At 41.2% G+C, this 23,884-nt stretch overlaps 1 protein-coding gene across 1 annotated transcript in view; it reads left to right on the forward strand.

Annotated features, from left to right (window-relative positions):
- The first annotated feature begins 16,791 nt into the window (after window positions 1-16,791).
- The window catches only part of LOC133640755 (formin-like), a 95,312-nt gene continuing 88,219 nt past the window's right edge, over window positions 16,792-23,884 (forward strand). Inside the window, exons 1-3 of the mRNA XM_062034338.1 lie at window positions 16,792-17,293; window positions 20,228-20,395; window positions 21,722-23,175. Coding sequence (XP_061890322.1) covers window positions 21,804-23,175 — 1,372 coding nt within the window. The 5' untranslated portion in view covers window positions 16,792-17,293; window positions 20,228-20,395; window positions 21,722-21,803. The remainder of the gene's footprint in view (window positions 17,294-20,227; window positions 20,396-21,721; window positions 23,176-23,884) is intronic.

The following is a 23,884-nucleotide window of genomic DNA, read 5'->3' on the forward strand; positions in this document are numbered from 1 at the left end:
GACTCGATAAGAGAATCGATAAGGAATCGGTTCGATAAGAGGATTCGATAATAGGCTCGAACTCGATAATTCCTTATCAAACATCATCCCTAAGTAGGCCTAAGTATTCATTAAAATCAAGGCAGAGGTTGTTTTATTTATTTATATATATATTTTAATTTGTTTTAATCAATCATTGATAGGAAAGAATGTGATGGCTCAGTCAATAATAGATCCCCGGATGCAGAGCATACTTGCCAACATTTAGACCTCCGAATTCGGGAGATGGGGGCAGGGGGTGAGGTGGGCAGGGTTTGGTGGTAGCGGGGGGGTGTATTTTGTAGCGTCCCGGAAGAGCTAGTGCTGCAAAAGATTCTGGGTATTTGTTCTGTTGTGTTTATGTTGTGCCACGCTGCGGATGTTCTCCCGAAATGTGTTTGTCATTCTTGTTTGGTGTGGGTTCACGGTGTGGCGCATATTTGCAACAGTGTTAAAGTTGTTTATACGGCCACCCTCAGTGTGACCTGTATGGCTGTTGATCAAGTATGCATTGCATTCACTTGTGTGTGTGTGTGTGTGAATACGCCGCATACATTACGTGACAGGGCTGGCACGCTGTTTGTATGGAGAAAAAGCGGGCGTGACGACAGGTTGTAGAGGACGCTAAAGGCAGTGCCTTTAAGGCAGTGGTCCCCAACCAACGGGCAGCGGCCCAGTACCGGTCCGTGGATCAATTGGTACCGGGCCGCACAAGAAATAAAAAAATAAAAAAAATCATTTTTTTTATTAAATCAACATAAAAAACACAAGACACACTTACAATTAGTGCACCTACATTATATATCAATATAGATCAATACAGTCTGCAGGGATACAGTCCGTAAGCACACATGATTGTATTTTTTAATGACAAAAAAAAATAAAAAACAACCCTCCCGGTCCGCGGTTCCAAAAAGGTTGGGGACCACTGCTTTAAGGCACGCTCCCAATATTGTTGTCCGGGTGGAAATCGGGAGAAATTCGGGAGAATGGGTGCCCCGGGAGACTTTCGGGAGGGGCACTGAAATCCGGGAGTCTCCCGGGAAAATCAGAAGGGTTGGCAAGTATGATGCAGAGACATGAGGCAAAGTAGCAAAAAGTGCAGTACGTTAATGATAATATACCAAACAAGAAGGTGATGGTTGCAAAAGCATCCCGACTCTCGCCAGACCCTTGTAGTTCGCTGAGCTCCACACAAGGATCTGGGCTCGAGGGCATTGCAAACTCCTTCAAGATAGCAAAAAATAATGGACCAATCAGGATCGCCGGGCGGGATTTCATAGATGTGACGTAGCGCCGAAGCTACGGTTTAATTCAAACAACAATGGCGGCACGCAGCGAGGAGTCGTGTGCTGACATTGATTCTGCTATTGCAACTGTTTTGTCGAATCTATTGCTGTGTTGTTTCAGTAAGCGTTCTCTAACTTTGCTCTGTCGTTATCCAATATGTCGGCTGTTGTGTTTTGGATTTCCCAGCGTCGCTCTCATCAGCGTCACGGGTTGATTTTGATGTGAGTGGTTGAAGTAGCACGTCATTCAAGATAACGGACAAGTGGTTTATCCAATCACATACAATTCTTTTTTTACAAGGCCCCGCCTTCTGAAATACATCTCCTATGGAGAAGTCCCAGATCCTTGTGTGGAGCTCGGCGAACTACAAGGATCTGGCGAGAGTCAGGTTAGGGCAAAAGTGCACGCCATAAAAAATATTGTCCACAATGAGCGATCGGCCGGGACACACTGGGAATGTTCAGTTCAAAGAAGAAAAACTCTCAACCACTGGCGAGGTGAGCAAAAAGAAAATGGCATACTTGCCAACCCTCCCGTTTTCAGCGCCTCTCCCGACAACCTCCCGGCAGAGATTTTCTCCCGACAAACTCCCGGTATTCAGCCGTAGCTGGAGGCCACGCCCCCTCCAGCTCAATGCGGACCTGAGACTGAGTGGGGCAGCCTGTTCTCACGTCCGCTTTCCCACAATATAAACATCTTGCCTGCCCAATGACTTTATAACATCTCAGGCTTTTAAAGAGTAGAGTGCACAACTGCGCACACAACAAGGAGACGAAGCAGAAGAACGAGGAAATTACAGACATGGCGACGCCGTCGACGAGCAAGATGAAGAAATACGCTTGCAAGTTCCAAAACGAATGGAAACAAGAATTTCAGTTCATCCAGGACAGTTCGAAGGGGAAGGTGTATGTTGCTTGTAAATTTTGTAGAACAGAGTTCTCCATTGAACACGGTGGTCGAAATGATATACTCATCATGAACGGAGAAGTTAAACAGGACAATACTGCCATCTAATGGATAGCCACCGGAACACTGAAATTCAAGTATTATTTTTTTTTCTATATAAATAAAATATATATATATATATATATATATATATATATATATATATATATATATATATATATATATATATATATATATATATATATATATATAGCTAGAATTCACTGAAAGTCAAGTATTTCATACATATATGAAATATATATGAAATACTTGAGTTGGTGAATTCTAGCTGTAAATAACCACGCTCCCCACACCCCTTACCTCCCACCTCCCGATATTGGAGGTCTCAAGGTTGGCAAGTATGGAAAATGGAGGTTAGAGTAAAATTTAAAAAAAATAAAAAGCTGTTTTAAAATGTTTTTAAAAAAACATTGGCCGCCGCCTCCTTCCTGAAGCTTCTTTTGGGAACTACCCAAGGTTGAAAAATGTTGTAGATGGGTGATGGGTCAAAGGGTGATGGGTCAAATGCAGAGGATCATTTCACCACACCTAGTGTGTGTATGACAAAGGCTGCTCTTTGTCACCGATTCTGTTCAAAACTTTTATGGACCGAATTTCTAGGCGCAGTCAGGGCGTTGAGGGGATCCGGTTTGGTGGCTGCAGGATTGGTTCTCTGCTTTTTGCAGATGATGTGGTCCTGATTGCTTAATCTGGCCAGGATCTTCAGCTCTCGCTGGATCGGTTCGCAGCAGAGTGTGAAGCGACTGGGATGGGAATCAGCACCTCCAAGTCAGAGTCAATGGTTCTCGCCCGGAATAGGGTGTAGTGCCATCTCCGGGTTGGGGAGGAGATCTTGCCCCAAGTGGAGGAGTTCAAATACCTCAGAGTCTTGTGCACGAGTGGGGGAAGAGTGGATCGTGAGATTGACAGGCGAATCGGTGCGACGTCTTCTGTAATGCGGACGCTGTATCAATCTGTTGTGGTGAAGAAGGAGCTGAGCCAGAAGGCAAAGCTCTCAATTTACTGGTCGATCTACGTTCCCATCCTCACCTATGGTCATGAGATTTGGGTTTTGACCGATAGGACAAGATCACAGGTACAAGCGGCCGAAATTAGATTCCTTCGTCGGGTGGCGGAGCTCTCCCTTAGAGATAGGGTGAGATGCTGCTCCTCAACATCGAGAGGAGCCAGATGAGGTGGTATCTGGTCAGGATGCTCCCCGAACGCCTCCCTAGGGAGTGTTTGGGGCACGTCCGACCGGTAGGAGGCCACAGGGAAGACCCAGGAGGAGCTGGACGAAGTGGCTGGGGAGAGGAAAGTCTGGGCTTCTCTGCTTAGGCTGCTGCCCCCGCGACCCGACCTCGGATAAACGGAAGAAGATGGATGGATGGAATTTTTAAAAAAGGATCAAAACTGACCTGCGGTGGAAGCTAGGTATGCGTTGAAGCGACACACCAGCGAAGGACAAGCTGTCGGTACTCTGCTTAAATAGTGACAAATTAGGACCAGGTGTGTCCAATTAGGCCATCCCCCGCCGAAGAAGGAAGCACTCAGGAGGAGCAACAAAAGACAACAGCAGGGACAAAATAATAGGGAAGGCAGGCGAGCAACAGAAACATAACAGACAATAAGAAACAGACACTTAAAAAAAAAAAAATCCCCCTTTGTCCCTTCCCAAAAAATGAAATAAATGTTTTATTTAACAATTTTCATTCAAAAGGCGCACTGGATTATAAGGCACAATAAAGGGATCATATTATGATTTTTTTCCTACATTCCAAACACTTCCTTGTGGTCTACATGGCGGTCGAAATGTTGCATAGATTATGTTTTACAGACCATCTCCAAGCGTCTCTTCAGAATCTGACGTTTTGTGGGCGGGTCCTTTTTACGTGTCTCCACTTCGACTGTGTCTTGTCCCCGTCGCCTTTGTTGTACCAGTAGCTTTAAGCGCTTCCATAGCGAGTCTACTGACAGATATAAGTTAGAACTGTACGCTACATTATATTAGAAATGGCAACAGAGGGAAGATGAATGCCCCACAACAAGACAACAATGGCAGACATGCGCAAATACGCAGATCCCAAATACACATCAGCAGGTACCAATAGGTAAGAAAAGTTGGTTTTACATAATATTGCGAAACAAAACACACGATAATGTCTCCTAATAGATGCCATTTTGGGGTCCTTATACACACACACACCATAATAATACCTGTATGTTGAAGCACAGTACGTCTGAGCACTTACCAAAGTAGTCCTAAAACATTTTTGACCGATTTGTGTGTGTAATGTTTTTCTATATTCTCAATGAAACATCCAAGTTTTGGTGTTGCTTGCTTACCGGTACTTGCTAGCGTCATTTATTGAACAGGTGTCATTCTGCAGTCCACACCTATGTCCCCACCCTAAATATAAAATAAATGTGTTATTTAACAAGTATATTTAATATTTTCTGGCCACTACAAAATTACACACAGAACAGTAACACTGTGTTTGAATACTTAAAGGCCTACCGAAATTATTATTTTTTATTTAAACGGGGATAGCAGATCCATTCTATGTGTCATACTTGATCATTTCGCGATAGTGCCATATTTTTGCCGAAAGGATTTAGTAGAGAACATCGACTATAAAGTTTGCAACTTTTGGTTGCTGATAAAAAAAGCCTTGCCTGTACCGGAAGTAGCGTGACGTCGCAGGTTGAAAGGCTCCTCACATTTCCCCATTGTTTTCAATGCAGCGAGAGCGATTCGGACCGAGAAAGCGACGATTTCCCCATTAATTTGAGCCAGGATGAAAGATTCGTGGATGAGGAACGTGAGAGTGAAGGATTAGAGTGCAGTGCAGGACGTATCTTTTTTCGCTCTGACCGTAACTTAGGTACAAGGGCTCATTGGATTCCACACTCTCTCCTTTTTCTATTGTGGATCACAGATTTGTATTTCAAACCACCTCGGATACTATATCCTCTTGAAAATGAGAGTCGAGAACGCGAAATGGACATTCACAGTGACTTTTATCTCCACAACAATACATCGGCGAAACACTTTAGCTACGGAGCTAACGTGATAGCATCGGGCTTAACTGCAGATAGAAACAAAATAAATAAGCCCCTGACTGGAAGGATAGACAGAAAATCAACAATACTATTAAACCCTGGATCTGTAACTACACGGTTAATGCTTTCCAGCCTGGCGAAGCTTAACAATGCTGTTGCTAACGACGCCATTGAAGCTAACTTAGCTATAGGACCTCACAGAGCTATGCTAAAAACATTAGCTATCCACCTACGCCAGCCCTCATCTGTTCATCAACACCCGTGCTCACCTGCGTTCCAGCGATCAACGGCACGACGAAGGACTTCACCCGATCATTGATGCGGTCGGCGGCCCGGAGACGGAAGAAGTCAATGTGAGGACAGCGGTGCGGCGGCGGGCGTTGTAGCTTTCGACGACACCCCGGCCGCCATCAGTCGGAAAGAAACATATATTTCCCCAAAGTTACGTACGTGACATGCAAGCAATCAAATGTTTGGAAACCAAAGCTGTACTCACGGTAGCGCGTCTGCTATCCAACTCAAAGTCCTCCTGGGTGTGTTGCTGCAGCCGCCGCTAATACACCGATCCCACCTACAGCTTACAGTATTCATTTGTCAATGAGCCTTCTTCCGGTAGGCATTGTCACGTGACTTTCTTACGCCAATCCAATGTAAGTACTAGCGACATTTGACTCCATTCCACCAATCAAACGGAGCCTTGCATTCTACCGGGCTCGGTATCAAAATTCGGCAGTATGATAAAATAGAAACGTATTTGTTTAACAAGTGACAGAATGGTTCCAAAAGAAGACACTTTAATGACGTGACATGACGTCAACACATCCTGGCTGTTTGAGACAACAGTCAAGCACAACCTCGTAAAACAGTTGGCAAAAAAGCCATCTTTTTGTATGTTTCTGTTGATCCTAATAACCACAAGTGTCATTTAAACATTGCCAACAGCACCAAATAGCAGTTGAAATTTATACTTATCTGTTGAATCTGGAGATTGAAAGATACTAGCGCTAGCTTTTTTTTTAGCACGTAGTATTCTCTTCTTCTACTGTACTGTATTTACATTCCCACATAGTTAAACAAACTGAAATGACCACAATCGCCCCTTAGTGTACAGGAGGAACACTGCGTATGGCCTACAGTCACATTAGAGAGAAGAGCATGGAAACTAGAACTTCACATGTAGCTGTGGAAATAAAGGCAACAAAGCTATTTGACAAATCAGACTAATGTAGGGCACATAAATGTACTGACTGTAAAAAGTGACATGTCGTCAGACAACGCAGCACAAATCATCAATGATGACTTTCAAACTAGTAAAAATAACATTTATCTCATCAGAAATTTTCACATTTCAGCCAAAAATAATACCACTTCCAACTAAAGAAAAAATGCTGCAATAAATTGTATTTGATATTTATGTGTAACACAAACACACACCAACTACAATTTTAGTCAAAGAACCATTAAAAAATAGCTACTAAATAAATCAGAAGTTACTTACAAGTTAATCAATACTTGAGTAGTTTTTTCACAGAATACTTACTTTACTCTTACTAAAGTAATTATTTTGAGGACTAGTTTTTACTTATACTTGAGTCATATTATTCTAAACTAACGGTACTCTTACCCTGCTGATGGCACAGTAAACGTAAAAAAAATACACAGAACCAAAAAAAAAATGTATTGCCCTCATTTTGCAAACATCTTCATTAGATTTGGACCAACAATCACAGAGAAATAGTGACTTTTGTGTGGAATATATCAACTGTGGTGTCTGCCTCCAATGTATTTGTAATCACTGCAAGTACCACTCATTGTGTTATTGTAGCCCCAGCAGGCACAAGACATTAAAACAACGTAGAGCACTTGTTGAAATAGGTCCTGATGTTGAGCAACTCAAACAAAGTTTGACCAAAATGATTTTTTACAACGTTTATTTAATGTTGGGTTCTGATGTTGATTTGACCATTGAATTTTGGTGTTTTTCCAACAAACATTCTACAACTCAAATACAACATTGAAACAACACGCTTTTTGACCATTTTTAATGAATGTTGGGTTCTGACGTTGATTTGACCATTGAATTTTGGTCTTTTTCCAACCAATATTCTACAACACAAACAACGTTGAAACAACATGCTTTTTGACAACGTTTATTCAATGTCGGGTTGTGACGTTGATTTGACCATTGAATTTTGGTCTATTTCCAACCAATATTATACAACTCAAATACAACGTTGAAACAACATGCTTTTTGACAACGTTTATTCAATGTCAGGTTGTGACGTGGATTTATTTGACCATTGAATTTTGGTCATTTCCAAATTAATATTCTACAACTCAAACACAACGTTTGAACAACATGCTTTTTGACAACGTTTATTCAATGTTGGGTTGTGACATTGATTTGACCATTGAATTTTTGTCTTTTTCCAACCAATATCCTACAACACAAACACAACGTTGAAACAACATGCTTTTTGACAACGTTTATTCAATGTCAAGGTTGTGACGTTGATTTGACCATTGAATTTTGGTCATTTCGCAACCAATATTCTACAACTCAAATACAACGTTGAAACAACATGCTTTTTGACAACGTTTGTTCAATGTCGGGTTGTCACCTTGATTGGACAGTTGAATTTTGGTCATTTCCCGACCAATATTCCACAACACAAATACTACATTGAAACAACATGCTTTTTGACAACGTTTAATCAATGTTGGGTTCTGACGTTGATTTCACCATTGAATTTTGGTCTATTTCCAGCCAATATTCAACAACACAAACACAACGTTGAAACAACATGCTTTTTGACAACGTTTATTCAATGTTGGGTTGTGACGTTGATTTGACCATAGAATTTTAGTCTTTTTCCAACCTATATTCTACAACTCAAATACAACGTTGAAACAACATGCTTTTTGACAACGTTTATTCAATGTTAGGTTGTGCTGTGGTTTTATTTGACCATTGAATTTTGGTCATTTCCAAACCAATATTCTACAACTCAAATACAACGTTGAAACAATATGCTTTTTGACGTTTATTTAATTAAGTACATAAAATTGTCAAGATCAAATGATAGCAATTATAATCAGACAAAAACACAGGATGTTTTGTTGTGACAATATCAATTAAATATTAAAATTATTCATCCTTATGGATCTGATTTAAAGGCCTACTGAAAGCCACTACTACCGACCACGCAGTCTGATAGTTTATATATCAATGATGAAATCTTAACATTGCAACACATGCCAATACGGCCGGGTTAACTTATAAAGTGCAATTTTAAATTTGCCGCTAAACTTCCGGTTCGAAAAGCCTCTGAGGATGACGTATGCGCGTGACGTAGCCCGGGGAACACGGGTATGGCTTCCACATTGAAGCCAATACGAAATAGCTGTTTTCATCTCATTCTGGATGTATTCTGGACATCTGTGTTGGTGAATCTGTTGCAATTATGTCCATTGCATTATGGAGAAAGAAGCTGAGCAAGCAAAGAAGAAAGTTCTCGGTGCAAAGCGGACGTATTTTGCGAAGGAAGTCAGCAGCAACACAACACAGCCGGTGTTTCATTGTTTACATTCCCGAAAGATGCAGTCAAGATCGAAGAACTCGGATAACAGAGACTCTAACCAGGAGGACTTTTGACTTCGATACACAGACGCCTGTAGAGAACTGGGACAACACAGACTCTTACCAGGATTACTTTGATTTGGATGACAAAGACGCAGACGTGCTACCGTGAGTATGCAGCTTTGGCTTCCAAACATTTGATCGCTTGACCGTACGTGCGCGTCACGTACGTAACTTTGTTTAAATATATAAGCTTTATGAACCTTGGGTTAGGTGAACGGTCTTTTGGGCTGAGTGATTGTGTGTGTTGATCAGGTGTTTGAATTGTATTGGCGTGTTCTATGGAGCTAGGAGCTAGCAGAGGAGCTAGGAGCTAGCATAACAAACACATAGGTGTTTTTATGCAGGATTAATTTGTGGCATATTAAATATAAACCTGGTTGTGTTGTGGCTAATAGAGTATATATATGTCTTGTGTTTATTTACTGTTTTAGTCATTCCCAGCTGAATATCAGGTACCGTGAGTAGCAGCTGCGCTTCCAAACATTTGATCGCTTGCCAGTACGTGCGCGTCACGTACGTTACTTTGTTTAAATATATAAGCTTTACAAACCTTGGGTTAGGTGAACGGTCTTTTGGGCAGAGTGATTGTGTGTGTTGTGCAGGTGTTTGAATTGGATTGGTGGCTTATATGGAGCTAGGAGCTAGGAGCTAGTATAGGAGCTAGGAGCTAGCATAACAAACACTGAGGTGTTTTTATGCAGGATTAATTTGAGGCATATTAAATATAAGCCTGGTTGTGTTGTGGCTAATAGAGTATATATATGTCTTGTGTTTATTTACTGTTGTAGTCATTCCCAGCTGAATATCAGGTCACCCCCGGCTCTCACAGCATCTTCCCTATCTGAATCGCATCCACTCCCCACTAGTCCTTCACTTGCACTTTACTCATCCACAAATCTTTCATCCTCGCTCAAATTAATGGGGAAATTGTCGCTTTCTCGGTCCGAATCTCTCTCACTTCATGCGGCCATCATTGTAAACAATAGGGAACTTTGCGTATATGTTCAATTGACTACGTCACGCTACTTCCGGTAGGGGCAAGCCTTTTTTTTTTTTATCAGATACCAAAAGTTGCGATCTTTATCGTCGTTCTATACTAAATCCTTTCAGCAAAAATATGGCAATATCGCGAAATGATCAAGTATGACACATAGAATAGATCTGCTATCCCCCGTTTAAATAAAAAAAAATTCATTTCAGTAGGCCTTTAAAACATCTGGTTTTTGCTCTAAAAGCCCTCCTTTGTCCAGGGATTTATTTGCTGAGTTTGTAACCAATAACAAAAATTACCAAATATTTTTTGATAGTAAAATAAATTATCTAACCACTCTAGTATCGACCATAAAATGATATGATACTTATTATTTTTCAGTTTAAGTTTGTTTTTGGTTTTTTTCCCACCCCACCAGAGATCCAGATGGCTTTTTCCTTCTCTGCAAATTTCCCCATCTGTGATACTCTCATTTGCAGTCATTGAAGATGGGGACACTAACTGCTTCCATCTTCACAGTTCAGATTTGCAACTGTTGTTTTTCCTTTGCAAGTCACTTCATGTTTATTCTTGAAATTGTAAGATCCCGTATTCCGTTATCCAAGTCCCTTTTTGATCTACGGGTGTCCGTTGCTCCCAAGTTAACGGAGCTTAATTTACTTCATTTGTTCTTCAACGACTGCTAAATGCAGGCGCGTGCACAGGTCGACCCTAGTGGTGCTCAAGCCTGTGAACTTTTGCTATCCATGAGATAAGTGTTTTTTTTCTTCTCCATTCATTTAAGAATAAACAATAATCATCCTTCCTGAGGCCTCCCACCCCTCTATTTCCTCATGTAGCAACGAGCCTACAATATATGTCTTCTGACACGCAGCATCAGACAGACAAGTACCGTATTTTTCAGACTATAAGGTGCACTGGATTATAAAGTGCATTAAAGGGGTCATATTATAATTTTTTTCCTACATTTAAAACACTTCCTTGTGGTCTACATAACATGTAATGGCGGTCGAAATATTGCATAGTTTATGTTTTACAGACCATTTTCAAGCGTCTCTTCAGAATCGGACGTTTTGTGGGCGGGTCCTTTTTACGTGTCTCCACTTTGACTGTGTCTTCTCCCCGTCGTCTTTGTTGTACCGGTAGTTTTTAGCGCTTCCATAGCAAGTCTACTGACAGATTTAAGTTAGAACTGAACGCTACATTATATTGAAATGGCAACAGGGGAAGATGAATGCCCCATAATAAGACAAAATGCGCAGATTTTCGGGACTTACGCAGATCCCAAATACACATCAGCAGGCACCAATAAGTAAGAAAAGTAGGTTTTACATAATATTGCGAAACAAAACACCCGATAATGTCTCCTAATAGATGTAATTTTGGGGTCTTTGTACACACACACACACCATAATAATACCCGCATGTTCAAGCACAGTACGTCTGAGCGGTCCGGCTTTGTAACTTACCAAAGTCATACTAAAACATTTTGACAGATTTTTGTGTGTAATGTTCTTTATTCTCAATGAAACATCTAAATGTTGGTGTTGCTTGCTTACCGGAACTTGCTAGCGTCATTTATTGAACAGGTGTCATCCTGCAGTCCACACCTATCCGTTATGTGTGAATGCTATCCAGTGGTCGGACTTATCATTACTTACTTACTTAGGCCTTAGTATTCCCTGAGGAACATAGGCCGCCGACGAAAGCCTTCCATCCATTCCGGTCGAGTTGTTGCCATGACAGCCCCTCAGTCCTCATCTCCTGTTCCGTGCTTCTTCTCCAGGTTGTTCTTGGTCGCCCTCTGTTTCTTTTTCCCTGTGGGTTCCATGTTAGTGCCTGTTTGGTGATTGATTTATTGGGTTTTCTGAGTGTGTGGCCTATCCAGCTCCACTTCCTTCTCCTGATTTGCAGGTCCACTGGTTCTTGTGTGGAGAGTTCCCACAGGTTGGCATTGGTGATGGTGTCTGGCCAGTAGACTCCTAGGACACGACGGAGACAACGGTTTACGAATGTCTGTAGTTTGAGTATGCTATTGGTGGTTTTCCATGTTTCTGATCCGTACAGCAGAATGGATTTGACATTTCAGTTAAATATTTTCAGTTTGGTTTTGAGAGAAATGTTTTTTGCTCTCCATATTTTGTTTAGTATGTTGAATGATGTTCTTGCTTTCCCTATTCTGGATTTGACATCTTCATCTGCCCCTCCATCTACACTGATTATGCTCCCCAAATATGTAAAACTGACTACCTCCTCTAATTGATTATAGTCCATTGTTATGGGTGTAATGTTCTTGTTATCGATACGCATGACCTTTGTTTTTTGTGAATTGATCTTAAGCCCAAGAAATGCAGCAGTTCTTTGTAGTTTTTGTGATTTGTCCTGCATCTGTTGGTGAGTGTGAGCCAGGAGAGCTAGATCGTCTGCAAAGTCTAGGTCCTCTAGTTGTTCGGTAAGGCTCCACTGTATGCCGGTTTTGCTGTTTTTGGTTGTTTGGTTCATGGTCCAGTCAATACAGAGAAGGAAAAGGAAAGGCGCGAGCAGACATCTTTGCCGCACCCCAGTCAGGACCTCGAAGGCCTTCGATGGGCATCCGTCATGTAGGACACGACATCGCATCCCTTGGTAGGTGATGTTGATGAGCTTCGGTGGGATACCATAGTGTGCCATCAGCTTCCACAATGTCTCACGGTCGACACTGTCAAACGCCTTTTCAAAGTCTATGAAATTAATATATACCGGTGAGTTCCATTCCATGGATTGTTCTATTATAATCCTGAGGGAGGCAATTTGGTCAGCACAAGATCTTCCATTTCTGAAACCAACCTGGTTTTCCCTCAGTTGTGCATCGACCAATTTTCGCATTCTTTCTAGTAGTATATGGTTGAGCACCTTCCCTGGCGTTGAGAGGAGCATAATTCCCCTGTAGTTTTTACACTCCCTGAGGTCTCCTTTATTGGGAATGTTTATGATGTTGCCATCTCTCCAGTCTGATGGGGCTTTTTCTTCCTCCCAGATAGCTTGCATGAGATGGAAAAGCATGCTGGAGGATGTTTCGATATCTGCTTTGAGAGCTTCTGGTAGCTCATCTGGCCCTTCTGCCTTTCCTGCTGTCAGGGCTTTGATGGCATTCCTGATTTCCAGTTTGGTGGGGGGGTTGCAGTATATTTCAAGCATGATTGGAGCTGGTGGAATATCTGCAGTCAGTTGAGGGGGCTCTCTGTTGAGTAGGTCTTGAAAGTGATCTGTCCATCTCTGGAGTTGATCTTCCTTGGTTGTGAGGAGTGTACCATTTGTGTTTTTAATATGCATTTGGGCTTGTTTAAATTTGCCGGTGAGCTTCTTTGTGGTTGGATAAAGTTCTTTCAGATTATTATCATTACACCATGTACCAAATTGCTTCGATTAAGCAAACCATTGATTTTTGAAAAAGTGAAAGGATTTTAAGTGTGCCTTATAGTCCGAAAAAACACAGTAAAAACAATGTTTGTGCAATTTTTTGATGTAGTTTGGTGCGAAGTTAACCACAACTTTAGCTCTGCTGAAAACATTACATTGTTTATTTTCCTAAACAAATGAGAAAAACAACTCAAACCCTTGTCCAGCTGTTTACTGTTGTTTGTCATTTTAATGCAAAATGTGCATTTCAATATAGGGCAAATTCCCCCATGAAAATGTGAAAAATAAGGGGTTTTCATTTTTATCCCAAAACGCTGTTGAATCAATCAATAAATAAAAAATGAATTTGGACTCAAATCTATGTCCATGGGTGTCACTGGTATGCGCCATAACTGAGCTATCCATTTTGAAAGGAAGATGGATGAGCAAGCAAATCATTTAACTACAGTTTTACTGTTTTTACAAATTTGACAAGTTGGCTAGTTTAGTTTCATTAAGATCATAATTTTCAAGATAAAAGGTAGGTGAGTTACGACGTCTGGTGATGTATATTTGTACGAGATGGACAAGCGGTATAAAAATGGATGGATGGATTATTACTGTGATGCTGCTTGTACTTTAACTCTATCAGAAAACAGTAAAAAAATATATGTTAACTGTATTTTTTAATGCAATTCGTTAATTTGTGTTTGTAATTGTTACTCTATAAATTATAACTATCCTGCTGTGATTTTTATCATAGTGGTTTTATCAATATTTTTTGCTAAGGGTGCCTTTTTTTCTGGCTTGAACACCTGTCCCCCAAAATGTCTGTGCAGGTGCCTCACTATGAAAACTCTATAGCTGTCCGGTTTACCTAAACAGTGGATACCTTCAATATGGTTACTAACTATTATGAAGTCAAGCTTATTTTGACCATATCCTGTCAACTGGTCAGACTAATTGGTCAGACTAATTGCTTCTTTAAACTTTGCCTGACATTCAAATGGTACATTGATATCTGGATAGACCTCGTCTTCTGACTCGGAAACTTCAATATAATCTTCATTGACATCCATGAACTCAATATTGTCATTTCTGACTACTGACTCTGTCTCTGAACTCCAACTCCCACAAGTTTCTTGAACGTTCCTTGAACTCATCCATGTTGTTTGCTTTCTTTGATGATAAAGTCTGATCTATTGGTGAATAAACTTTTACCAGCTATTGGTTTCTTTTTCAAGCTGTTTTACCCTGTACGCCTCCATTTTACACAGCTTTCTTTTTCTTGCGTCGGAAGTTGTAGCTTGGATTTTTAGGGCCTTTTATCCTCTGTCCAATAACTGCTCTGCCTGGGTATCAACTGTCAAGTTCTTTGGTGTTTTTAGCCTGCCTGAAACTGAGAAGACTGCAGAGGATGCTTTTATCACCTTAACGCCAAAAGCTTTTCTTGAGTCACATTTCAACTATTTACAAGAGTTCTGTTGAACTGCCAACCTTGGAATCAAGGACAAAAACACTGTATTAAAATAAACACACAAAACACTGTCCGATGCTGGCAAATTAAAACTCAACACTTCACCTAAAGAGGCTTTGCGGATCTGTGCTTTACATTTTCTCAAGTGTTTCACTACAGAGGTACCCAGAGCCCATTTAAATATTAACACTGATTTAGTAATCTCACTCGTGGTTTTAGTCGTATTCAATAATTATATGTAACCTATTACAGTTTAGAACCTTGTCAAATTATATGAAACCATTTGTTAATCACAAAGATTGTTATATATTTAACACATGAACCCTAGGCTTAGGTCAGGCAGATTAGAAAAATAAGTACTAACCAAATATACTGCTTAAGAAGAGACACATAAATGACAAAACTAAATTTACATACAATTATGTTGTGCGAAAATAAACCAAATGAATAAATATGTTTCTCAACCAAACTGTCAATAAAATTAAAGTGCAAATGAAAATAAAACTTCCCCACTTTAGTCATAATTTTTGCCATTAAGAAACTTCTCTATGACTTTAGCTCCAAACTTCTTGTTTGTTTGATAATGTCATTACTGCCACAAATGGTGGAAAAGTGTAGTACAACTTAGTACCTCTGCGCCACAGCTGAGAAACTGATATTTTTTGTCGGCCCACCAGGGGGTGATGGCAGAGCCCTATATGGAGAGAGTATGGACAACATGGCGCCCTGTAGTCTGTAGTCACGTGAGGGGCTTTTGACCAATCATTTAAGGGATTGTCTGGCCATACTCTCTCTGATTGGTCAAAAGCCCCTCACGTGACTACAGGGCGCCATGTTTGGGTACAACTCTGAAACAGAGTTGTTCGTACTCTCTCTATACACGGCTCAGAACAACGGGATGGTTAAGACAGTGTTTTTCAACCTTTTTTGAGCCAAGGCACATTTTTTGCGTTGAAAAAAATGCGCAGGCACACCACCAGCAGAAATCATTCAAAAACGAAACTCAGTTGACAATAAAAAGTCGTTGTCGCAATTGTTGGGATATGACTTTAAACCATAACCAAGCATGCATCACTATAGCTCTTGTCTCAAAGTAGGTGTACTGTCACCACCTCTCACATCACACCCTGACTTATTTTGACTTTTTTGCTGTTTTCCTGTGTGTAGTGTTTTACTTCTTGTCTTGCGCTCGTATTTTGGTGGCTATTTGTCTTTTTTTGGTACTTTCCTGTAGCAGTTTCATGTCTTCCTTTGAGCGTTATTTCCCGCATCTACTTTGTTTTAGCAATCAAGAATATTTCAGTTATTTTTATCCTTCTTTGTGGGGACATTGTTGATTGTAACGTCATGTTCGGATGTACTTTGTGTACGCCATCTTTGCTCCACAGTAAGTCTTTGCGGTCGTCCAGCATTCTGTTTTTGTTTACTTTGTAGCCAGTTCAGTTTTAGTTTCGTTCTGCATAGCCTTCCCTAAGTTTCAATGTCTTTTCTTAGGGGCACTCACCTTTTGTTTATTTTTGGTTTAAGCATTAGACACCTTTTTACATGCAGGCTGCCTCACGCTGTTTCCGACATCTACAAAGCAATTAGCTACCTGCTGCCACCTACTGATATGGAAGAGTATTACACGGTTACTCTGCCGAGCTCTAGACAGCACCGACACTTAACAACAACACATCATTTGCAGACTATAATTACTGGTTTGCAAAAAATATTTTTAACCCAAATAGGTGAAATTAGACAATGTCCCACGGCACACCTGTACATATCTCACGGCACTCGCGGTACAGTGGTTGAAAAACACTGGGTTAAGAAACACTGTTTTACCTCAAGCAATTATTCCACCTCTACAGCATTTATGCGAGTCGTTAGTATCAAGGCTGTGTGACCTACGTGTCTTTTTGATATCAAGTCCTTATGACATCATAAACAATCAACCCTCTGATGTTCAACATTTTTAATACATTCAGGATTCTCAATCCTCAAACCAACTAATCATTGGTTTTTATTCACTTTCAAATCGGGAATATGATTGTGGATTTTCCCATTCAAAGCATGCAGAGAAATTTTGCATAGGTTGTATTCAGGCATGTGACTCTTGAACGAAAGTGAACAAAGTGGTGGATCGCCAAACCAACATGGCTACTGTGCAGCAAACAGAGTGGGAACTATCTGAGTACGCAAAGGGCCTAGATCTTATCATGCCTAGATCTTATCATTAAAAGATACGAGCAAAAAATGCAACCTCTGCAATGGAATCTATCCTTATACATTATCAAAATAAGATTTGTCGAGTGATCTCAAGGATTATCTGTCAGCCAGGTTCAGAGACATGTCGAACTATCTGGTGCTCCAGATGTCATTCTACACGACAAAACCAATGGAAACTTGGAAAAGCACGCAGGTCTACAACTTCTGTGTGTGTGGCTTGGTCAAGGACATTGGTATCAAGACTCTCCCGGATAAATGATGCATCGTTTTTGCTCCGGTAATGTTGCATTTCATGATTTAATTTTGCGTCAACTGCCATGTTTGTTACCTTTTTGTTGTTGTTGTTGTTGCACGGGTCGTTACGATTACGCATGTTTCCCCGTCTTTATCAAAATATAACTATATATGTCAACATTTTTTTATGCCGAAAGCTTTATTTATGATTGCTGCCTTTGGTAAAAGCTTAACTCTTTTAGGTTTTGCTTACATTTGCTTTCTGTTGTTTAGACTCGCCCAGTTGGTGCTTCACGAAACACTCGTAGCAAAAATGTGTTTTAAGAAATACAAATAATATCACGATAATACTTCAATGGGAAATACTAAACGTTAAAAGTATATCAAACAAACCTTTATCGAAGTGATCATTGCAAACTTGTGCGTTCTTCTTGGACTCTAGTGCGTGCTACTTTTCTCGTCTTCTTTCGCAAAATCTTGCACTCTTTCGCCCTTCTTGATTACCTCTTGAGGAACTCTGAATAAACTTTTTGTCATGATTCGTTGCTCGGATCATGTTTTATTTTAGTTTGACTCCTTTAGTTCTGTTTTCAGCACCCCTGGGTTTGTGTTTCTTAGTTGCCATGGCTGCTGATTATTTTCACCTGCCTCTGATTAGTGTTCGGGACGCTCACCTGCTCCCGGGCACTAATCAGAGAGCTATTTATTCCTGCCTTTCGCCACACTCGGGCTGGCTCTATGTTAGCTTTTCAGTGCTAGTTTTTTGCCTTAGCTCCCCATGCTATCAGCACGCTTGTTCCGCTTTTGTATTCCTGCCTGACTGATTTATGGAGAATAAATAATTGTCCTACCTGTTCGCTGCCTCCAGAGTTCCGTCTGCATCTCGGGGAAACGATCCACGCATAACCATGCGACCAAACCGTAACACTTTTATCCAGTTTGCGATTTGAACAGTTCCAACAGCCTAAAACAACGCAGGCGTAGGATGTTTTTCCTCGAGAAAGGCAAAATGCCGCCCAGAACGCTATGACAATAGACGCCACCAATTCAAGCCTCGCATATTTAATGAGCCGGACGTGACGTCAGGCGAGTATAACCTATTACTGAATGTATACTGAAATAGTGTAATGAATACAAGTAGAATGTACAAATAAATGTATTCACTTTCATGATTTCCTATAAAATGAATTAGTAAATATGTTTTCTTCTATAAGCGCACGCAATTTCGAGCTACTTCCGGTTTCCCACGGTCGACGCCATCTTGGCGCAGGGAAGCCATTCATTTGTACGTTGTTTTCAGAGGTGATCGCACACATTTACAGTTTTTTCTTGGCTTTTTTCGATTTTCTCATCGGTTGTTATCATGCCCAGAAACTGTGAGGCGGTGTAATCTACCAACCACAATAGGAAACAAGGAGAGAAAGATAAAGTTAAAGTCCCAAATATAGTCACACACACACTAGGTGTGGTGAAATTATCCTCTGCATTTGACCCATCCCCATGTTTACCCCCTACGAGGTGAGAGGAGTAGTGAGCAGCAGCGGTGGCCGCCCTCTGGAATAATTTTGGTGATTTAACCCCCAATTCTAACCATTGATGCTGAGTGCCAAGCAGGGAGGTAATGGGTCCCATTTTTATAGTCTTTTGTATGACTCGGCCGGGGTTTGAACTCACGACCTTCCAGTCTCAGGGCGGACACTACAAAGTTGTCATTTTACAAGTTTCGGTCTAGAAAGAGGTCAACAGATCGTGACTAGTGGTTTTGTGCTGTCAAGAAACTGACAAGGACAGGCTGTGCTGTGCAGCAAGCGTGTTGCTGCACAATATCGTAAATAGTAATGAACTTGTAACTTCATGTGATGCGTTTCTATTTCTAATTTAGCTAACTTTGTATTAGGAAATATTTTTATCACCGAATTTCTTTTTTTTTTTTTGTCGGATTAATTATACAATAATAAAATATGAAATATAATTATTTAAACAAAATATACTGTTTAGTTGTAAGAGACGCTGGGATGGGGGGCGGCTACTGACCCAGCATGATAGGACTGAGGTTGCGTGCCATTCCCCTTGATAAATCATAAATATACAACTGCACACTATATCATATTTGAATAGTTCCGGTTTGACCGATAATCAAATCCAATCAATCGATCCACACATCGTCAGGATGCTTCTATGGGCAAATTTCCAGCCCAACAGCGGTTAGTTTGGCTTCATATTGATGTCTGGCATTAGCACCCAACCACTCGAAATAATCAAAAGATATGGCGGCATAAAAATCCCACAGACACGGCAGAAAATGTCCCATTTTTTGAGACAAGCTCTGGAGTAGCGTTTGTTTTCACCTTGCCAAGATGGCAGCGACCGTGGGAAACCGGATGTCGCTCGAGATTGCGTGCGCCCATGGTCAACCAAATTGTAATGGTTGTAAAACACTAAAATATTATTCAAACAGATTATCTGTGAATGCCATTGTTGTGGTTTCAGTGACAGTAGCAGCTGTTTTTGATTTTCTTGTGTAACTAATCCTTTAGAGACAGCTTGGGCAATGGGTCCAATTAGCCTAGTGCACGCACTGAGTAGGGTTGAGCTCGTTGTGGCACACTCTTGACCTAAATAGTGAACATAGTGTCATTATGGGTTGCTAAATAGCAATTTGCTCAGGAGTGTTGCCTCTTTACTTGAGTCATATTCACTATGATGTCTGCCTTTGCATGCCCACTGGTGTGGTCTGGTTGTGTGTGTTATGTAGAAAGTAAGATTAAGATGTGAATCAGTGTAACACATTGAATAATTTACTGAATATTTGCGTTAACATTACTGACAAACAGCGACAAAAAGCCTGAAATGACAGGACTCATAGTAGTATACAGTACCTCTGTTCAGTTATAGTTCTAAATTAGGTGGATAAGATATATCCGTGCAAATCCTCACTGAGCTCCGCATCTGTTTGTGTTTGTGCTCCCCTCCGTAGCTGTCAGTCTTTAGAGGATTAGAAGCAGGGATTTCCATATGTTGAGCCAATGAGAGTCGCCCAGGTGCCACCAGACAGACGTGACTGCAAGAAGACCTTGGTTGTAACTCTTGCGTCGCTGCAAGTGGAACAAAGGAGTCTGTTGCTGCTGCATGGACAACTGTATAGGTATGTTTCGTATCCTAATTTATATATAGCCTCTGCTGTATGACTAGTGCTGGGATTGAAGGTGTTTGACTGTAGGCAGAAGTATTCAATTGGAATTTAATTAAACTGTTAGGGCCAGGGGACATTTGTTTGGTCTGTGGCATATTGTGAAAGTAAAATTAAAACAATCTGTGTCACAACATAACGCAGGATCGGGGCCCCACTGAAATCAAAATTAACGCAAAGTTTTTACAAAACTATGTTGTAAAGTTGAAATGTTGAACGTTAGAAGAAATTACACTTATACTGAGGGTAGGGTCAATTGCTTTGTTAAGTTAAAGTTAAAGTACCAATGATTGTCACACACACACTAGGTGTGGTGAAATTTGTCTTCTGCATTTGACCCATCCCCTTGTTCACCCCCTGGGAGATGAGGGGAGCAGTGGGCAGCAGCGGTGCCGCGCCCGGGAATCATTTTTGGTGATTTAACCCCCAATTCTAACCTTTGATGCTGAGTGCCAAGCAGGGAGGTAATGGGTCCCATTTTTAGAGTCTTTGGTATGACGCGGCCGGGGTTTGAACGCGCAACCTACCGATCTCAGGGCGGACACTCTAACCACTGAGTAGGTACCCTGACCTACATGTTATCTTGTAAAATATTACAAAGGGCCAACATTTTGACCAAACGGTTTTAATCTTGCTTATTTTGAACAATAACTATCAGATGTTTGTACATATTACACATAAGATAAACAAAATGACCAAAACCTTGATTTCAGGTGTTTACTCTAACAGATTTTATTGTTTTGCTGTGAGGCCCCGCAATTTATTTAAACTTTGTTGTCACAAATAGGTATGTCAGTCCACTAAACTTGGGAACATAAAACTGTACATGTTGATAAAAAGTACCTGCTCAGTGGCCTTGTGGTTAGAGTGTCCGCCCTAAGGCTGGAAGGTCGTGAGTTCAAACCCCAGCAAGTCATACCAAAGACTATTAAAAATGGGACCCATTGCATCCCTGCTTGGCGCTCAGCATCAAGGGTTGGAATTGGGGGTTAAATCACCAAATGATTCACGAGCGCGGCCACCGCTGCTGCTCACTGCTCCTCTCACCTCCCAGGGGGTGAACATGAGGATGGGTCAAATGCAGAGGATAATTTCACCACACCTAGTGTGGGTGTGACTATTGTTGGGACTTTAACTTTAACTAACTTTAACTTACAGTCCAATATTAAGTCTACATTGCACCTTAAGGGGTAGAAACAAACTCTTGACAATGTAGACCTAGCTCGCAAGCAGTAACCTAAAAAACAAGTGACACAAGTGTTTGCTTTTTGTCTGTGCCAGGATTCGTGCAGGAGGGATTCCAACAATACAATTCATGGTTTAAAGAACACATCTCGTTCATCCGTTTCTCCTAAATATCATCATGAAAGGCACTCATGCCTCCTTGTGCCTGCATATCCCCATCACTGGGATGAGTGCACATGTGAGTCCATCCCTCGGGGGCCTTGCTTCCCCTTACCAACTAATCTCTTACTGCAAGGAGGAGGGTCCAACCAAACTTGTGGACACATTCAGGCTTACAGAGTCTTCTGAGATACTGTTGTTGAAAGAGTGGTTGCTGCTTTGCTCGGACTACCAGGCCTTCAAGAGCATGGGCAACGAAGAGGGCATGAGCATCGAGGCAGATCTTGGTAGTTTGCCAAAATGCTGTGGGATCGGAAGAAGGAGACTAGAGCGGCTAGTTTACCCTGGAACCCCTTTACTTCACATCAATGAGATTCCCAGGTCTCCACAACTGCCTACAAACCCAAGAAGCCTGCCAAAGCTCTGGTTAACATATGAGGAGACCCAGGACTCAGAGGAAGAGTCCTCCTTTTGCTTGCCTGGCAAAGAAAGAGTGGCAATAGGTCATTCAAGCTTTGATGTAATGGACTTAAAGCCGTCATTGAGAGTAGCCACATTATCCTCGCCATATGTCAGCAAGAACTGTCCGGTCTTTCACGGTGAGGATGAAGGTGAAGAGTCTGGCTCAGATACTGACCTCTCTGAATATGACGAAGTCTGTTCCCATTTTGGTTTGGATCCAAGGACTGAAGACGCAAACAGAAACCCAAAAGAGCAAAGGACGAACACTCAAAACAAGACAGTGGGAATGTCCTCTGAGACAACCCCTGCAGCACAACGCGTTCAGAGCAAGATCGAAGAGGTGGAAGACATCATCGGTCGAGTCAGTCTTACCAGTTTGGAGTGGGTCGAAAAGACTAACACAGCCATAGATGAACCTCATTTAGTGGATGGAAGATGTTTGGACGATGAGGTTCCGCAGCATCTCCAAGACGGGCAGTGCAAGGTTCTAGTTGATGAGCTCCGTTGTCTGGGTGAGGCCTTGAGTGAGAGTCTTCACCAAGCCCTGAGGATGGAGGGAGACAGCAAAGAGTGGTGGACAATACCATACGGACATACAGAACAATCCAAAAAGAGTCTGTTGGAACCAACACCAAGACTACCATCCTGTTGTCGGAACTATTCCTCACCAAGCTCTCTGTCTACACATCCAGAAATGAGGTACCGGCCGTTGGCGTGTGAAACGTCTAGTAGCATCACCCCATCAGTGTACAACAACAAGCACAAAGAGGACATCTACGACAGCCATGCACTGTGGAGAAGGTCAGCCGGCAATAGTTGGACTGAAAAGGAGGACCTAAATTGTACCAATCTAAGAAGGAGTGAGGAGATACAGATGCAGAGAGGCCTTTGTGAGGCTGAGGATGACCAAGATGACCTCCTATCCTCAGGTAAACAACATTATAGTAAATACACTTGCATTACTCTGTGGCGATTACTATAGTTTTAGGTATGGTAGCTCACTACACTACTCATTTGAGCAACCATTATTATCATAGTATATATTTTATATGCTATAAACAGTAGTCTTGGATAAACCTTACAGCAGGTATGCCCAAACGTTTTGCCTCCAAGGGCCAAAGTGAACATGCGGCAATGGGCCGTGGGCCAAAGACAGCGATTGAGAATTGGCCGATACCGATATTAAGTACAATATCAGCAGGAATCATATATGCTGTATTTGTATTATTTTGTAGTGTAGAATATTAGAAAATGCTTGGTCAAGTGAAATGAGTCAAACAGAGAACACTGGTTGTTAGAAATAACACTAACCTATTTGTTATTTACTATCTGGAATGGACTTATGCTGTCTTTTAGGTTGAAGTAGAGCGGTAATTGTTTTTTTTGCGACTCATGGTGGCCACAATTCATGACGTGAAGTTGATTGATTGATTGATTGATTGAGACTTTTATTAGTAGGTTGCACAGTGAAGTACATATTCCGTACAATTGACCACTAAATGGTAACACCCGAATAAGTTTTTCAACTTGTTTAAGTCGGGGTCCACTTAAATTGATTCATGATACAGATATATACTATCATATATACTATCATCATAATACAGTCATCACACAAGATAATCACATTGAATTATTTAC

Source organism: Entelurus aequoreus, linkage group LG23, assembly GCF_033978785.1.
Source record: "Entelurus aequoreus isolate RoL-2023_Sb linkage group LG23, RoL_Eaeq_v1.1, whole genome shotgun sequence".
Taxonomy (NCBI): Eukaryota; Metazoa; Chordata; class Actinopteri; order Syngnathiformes; family Syngnathidae; genus Entelurus; species Entelurus aequoreus.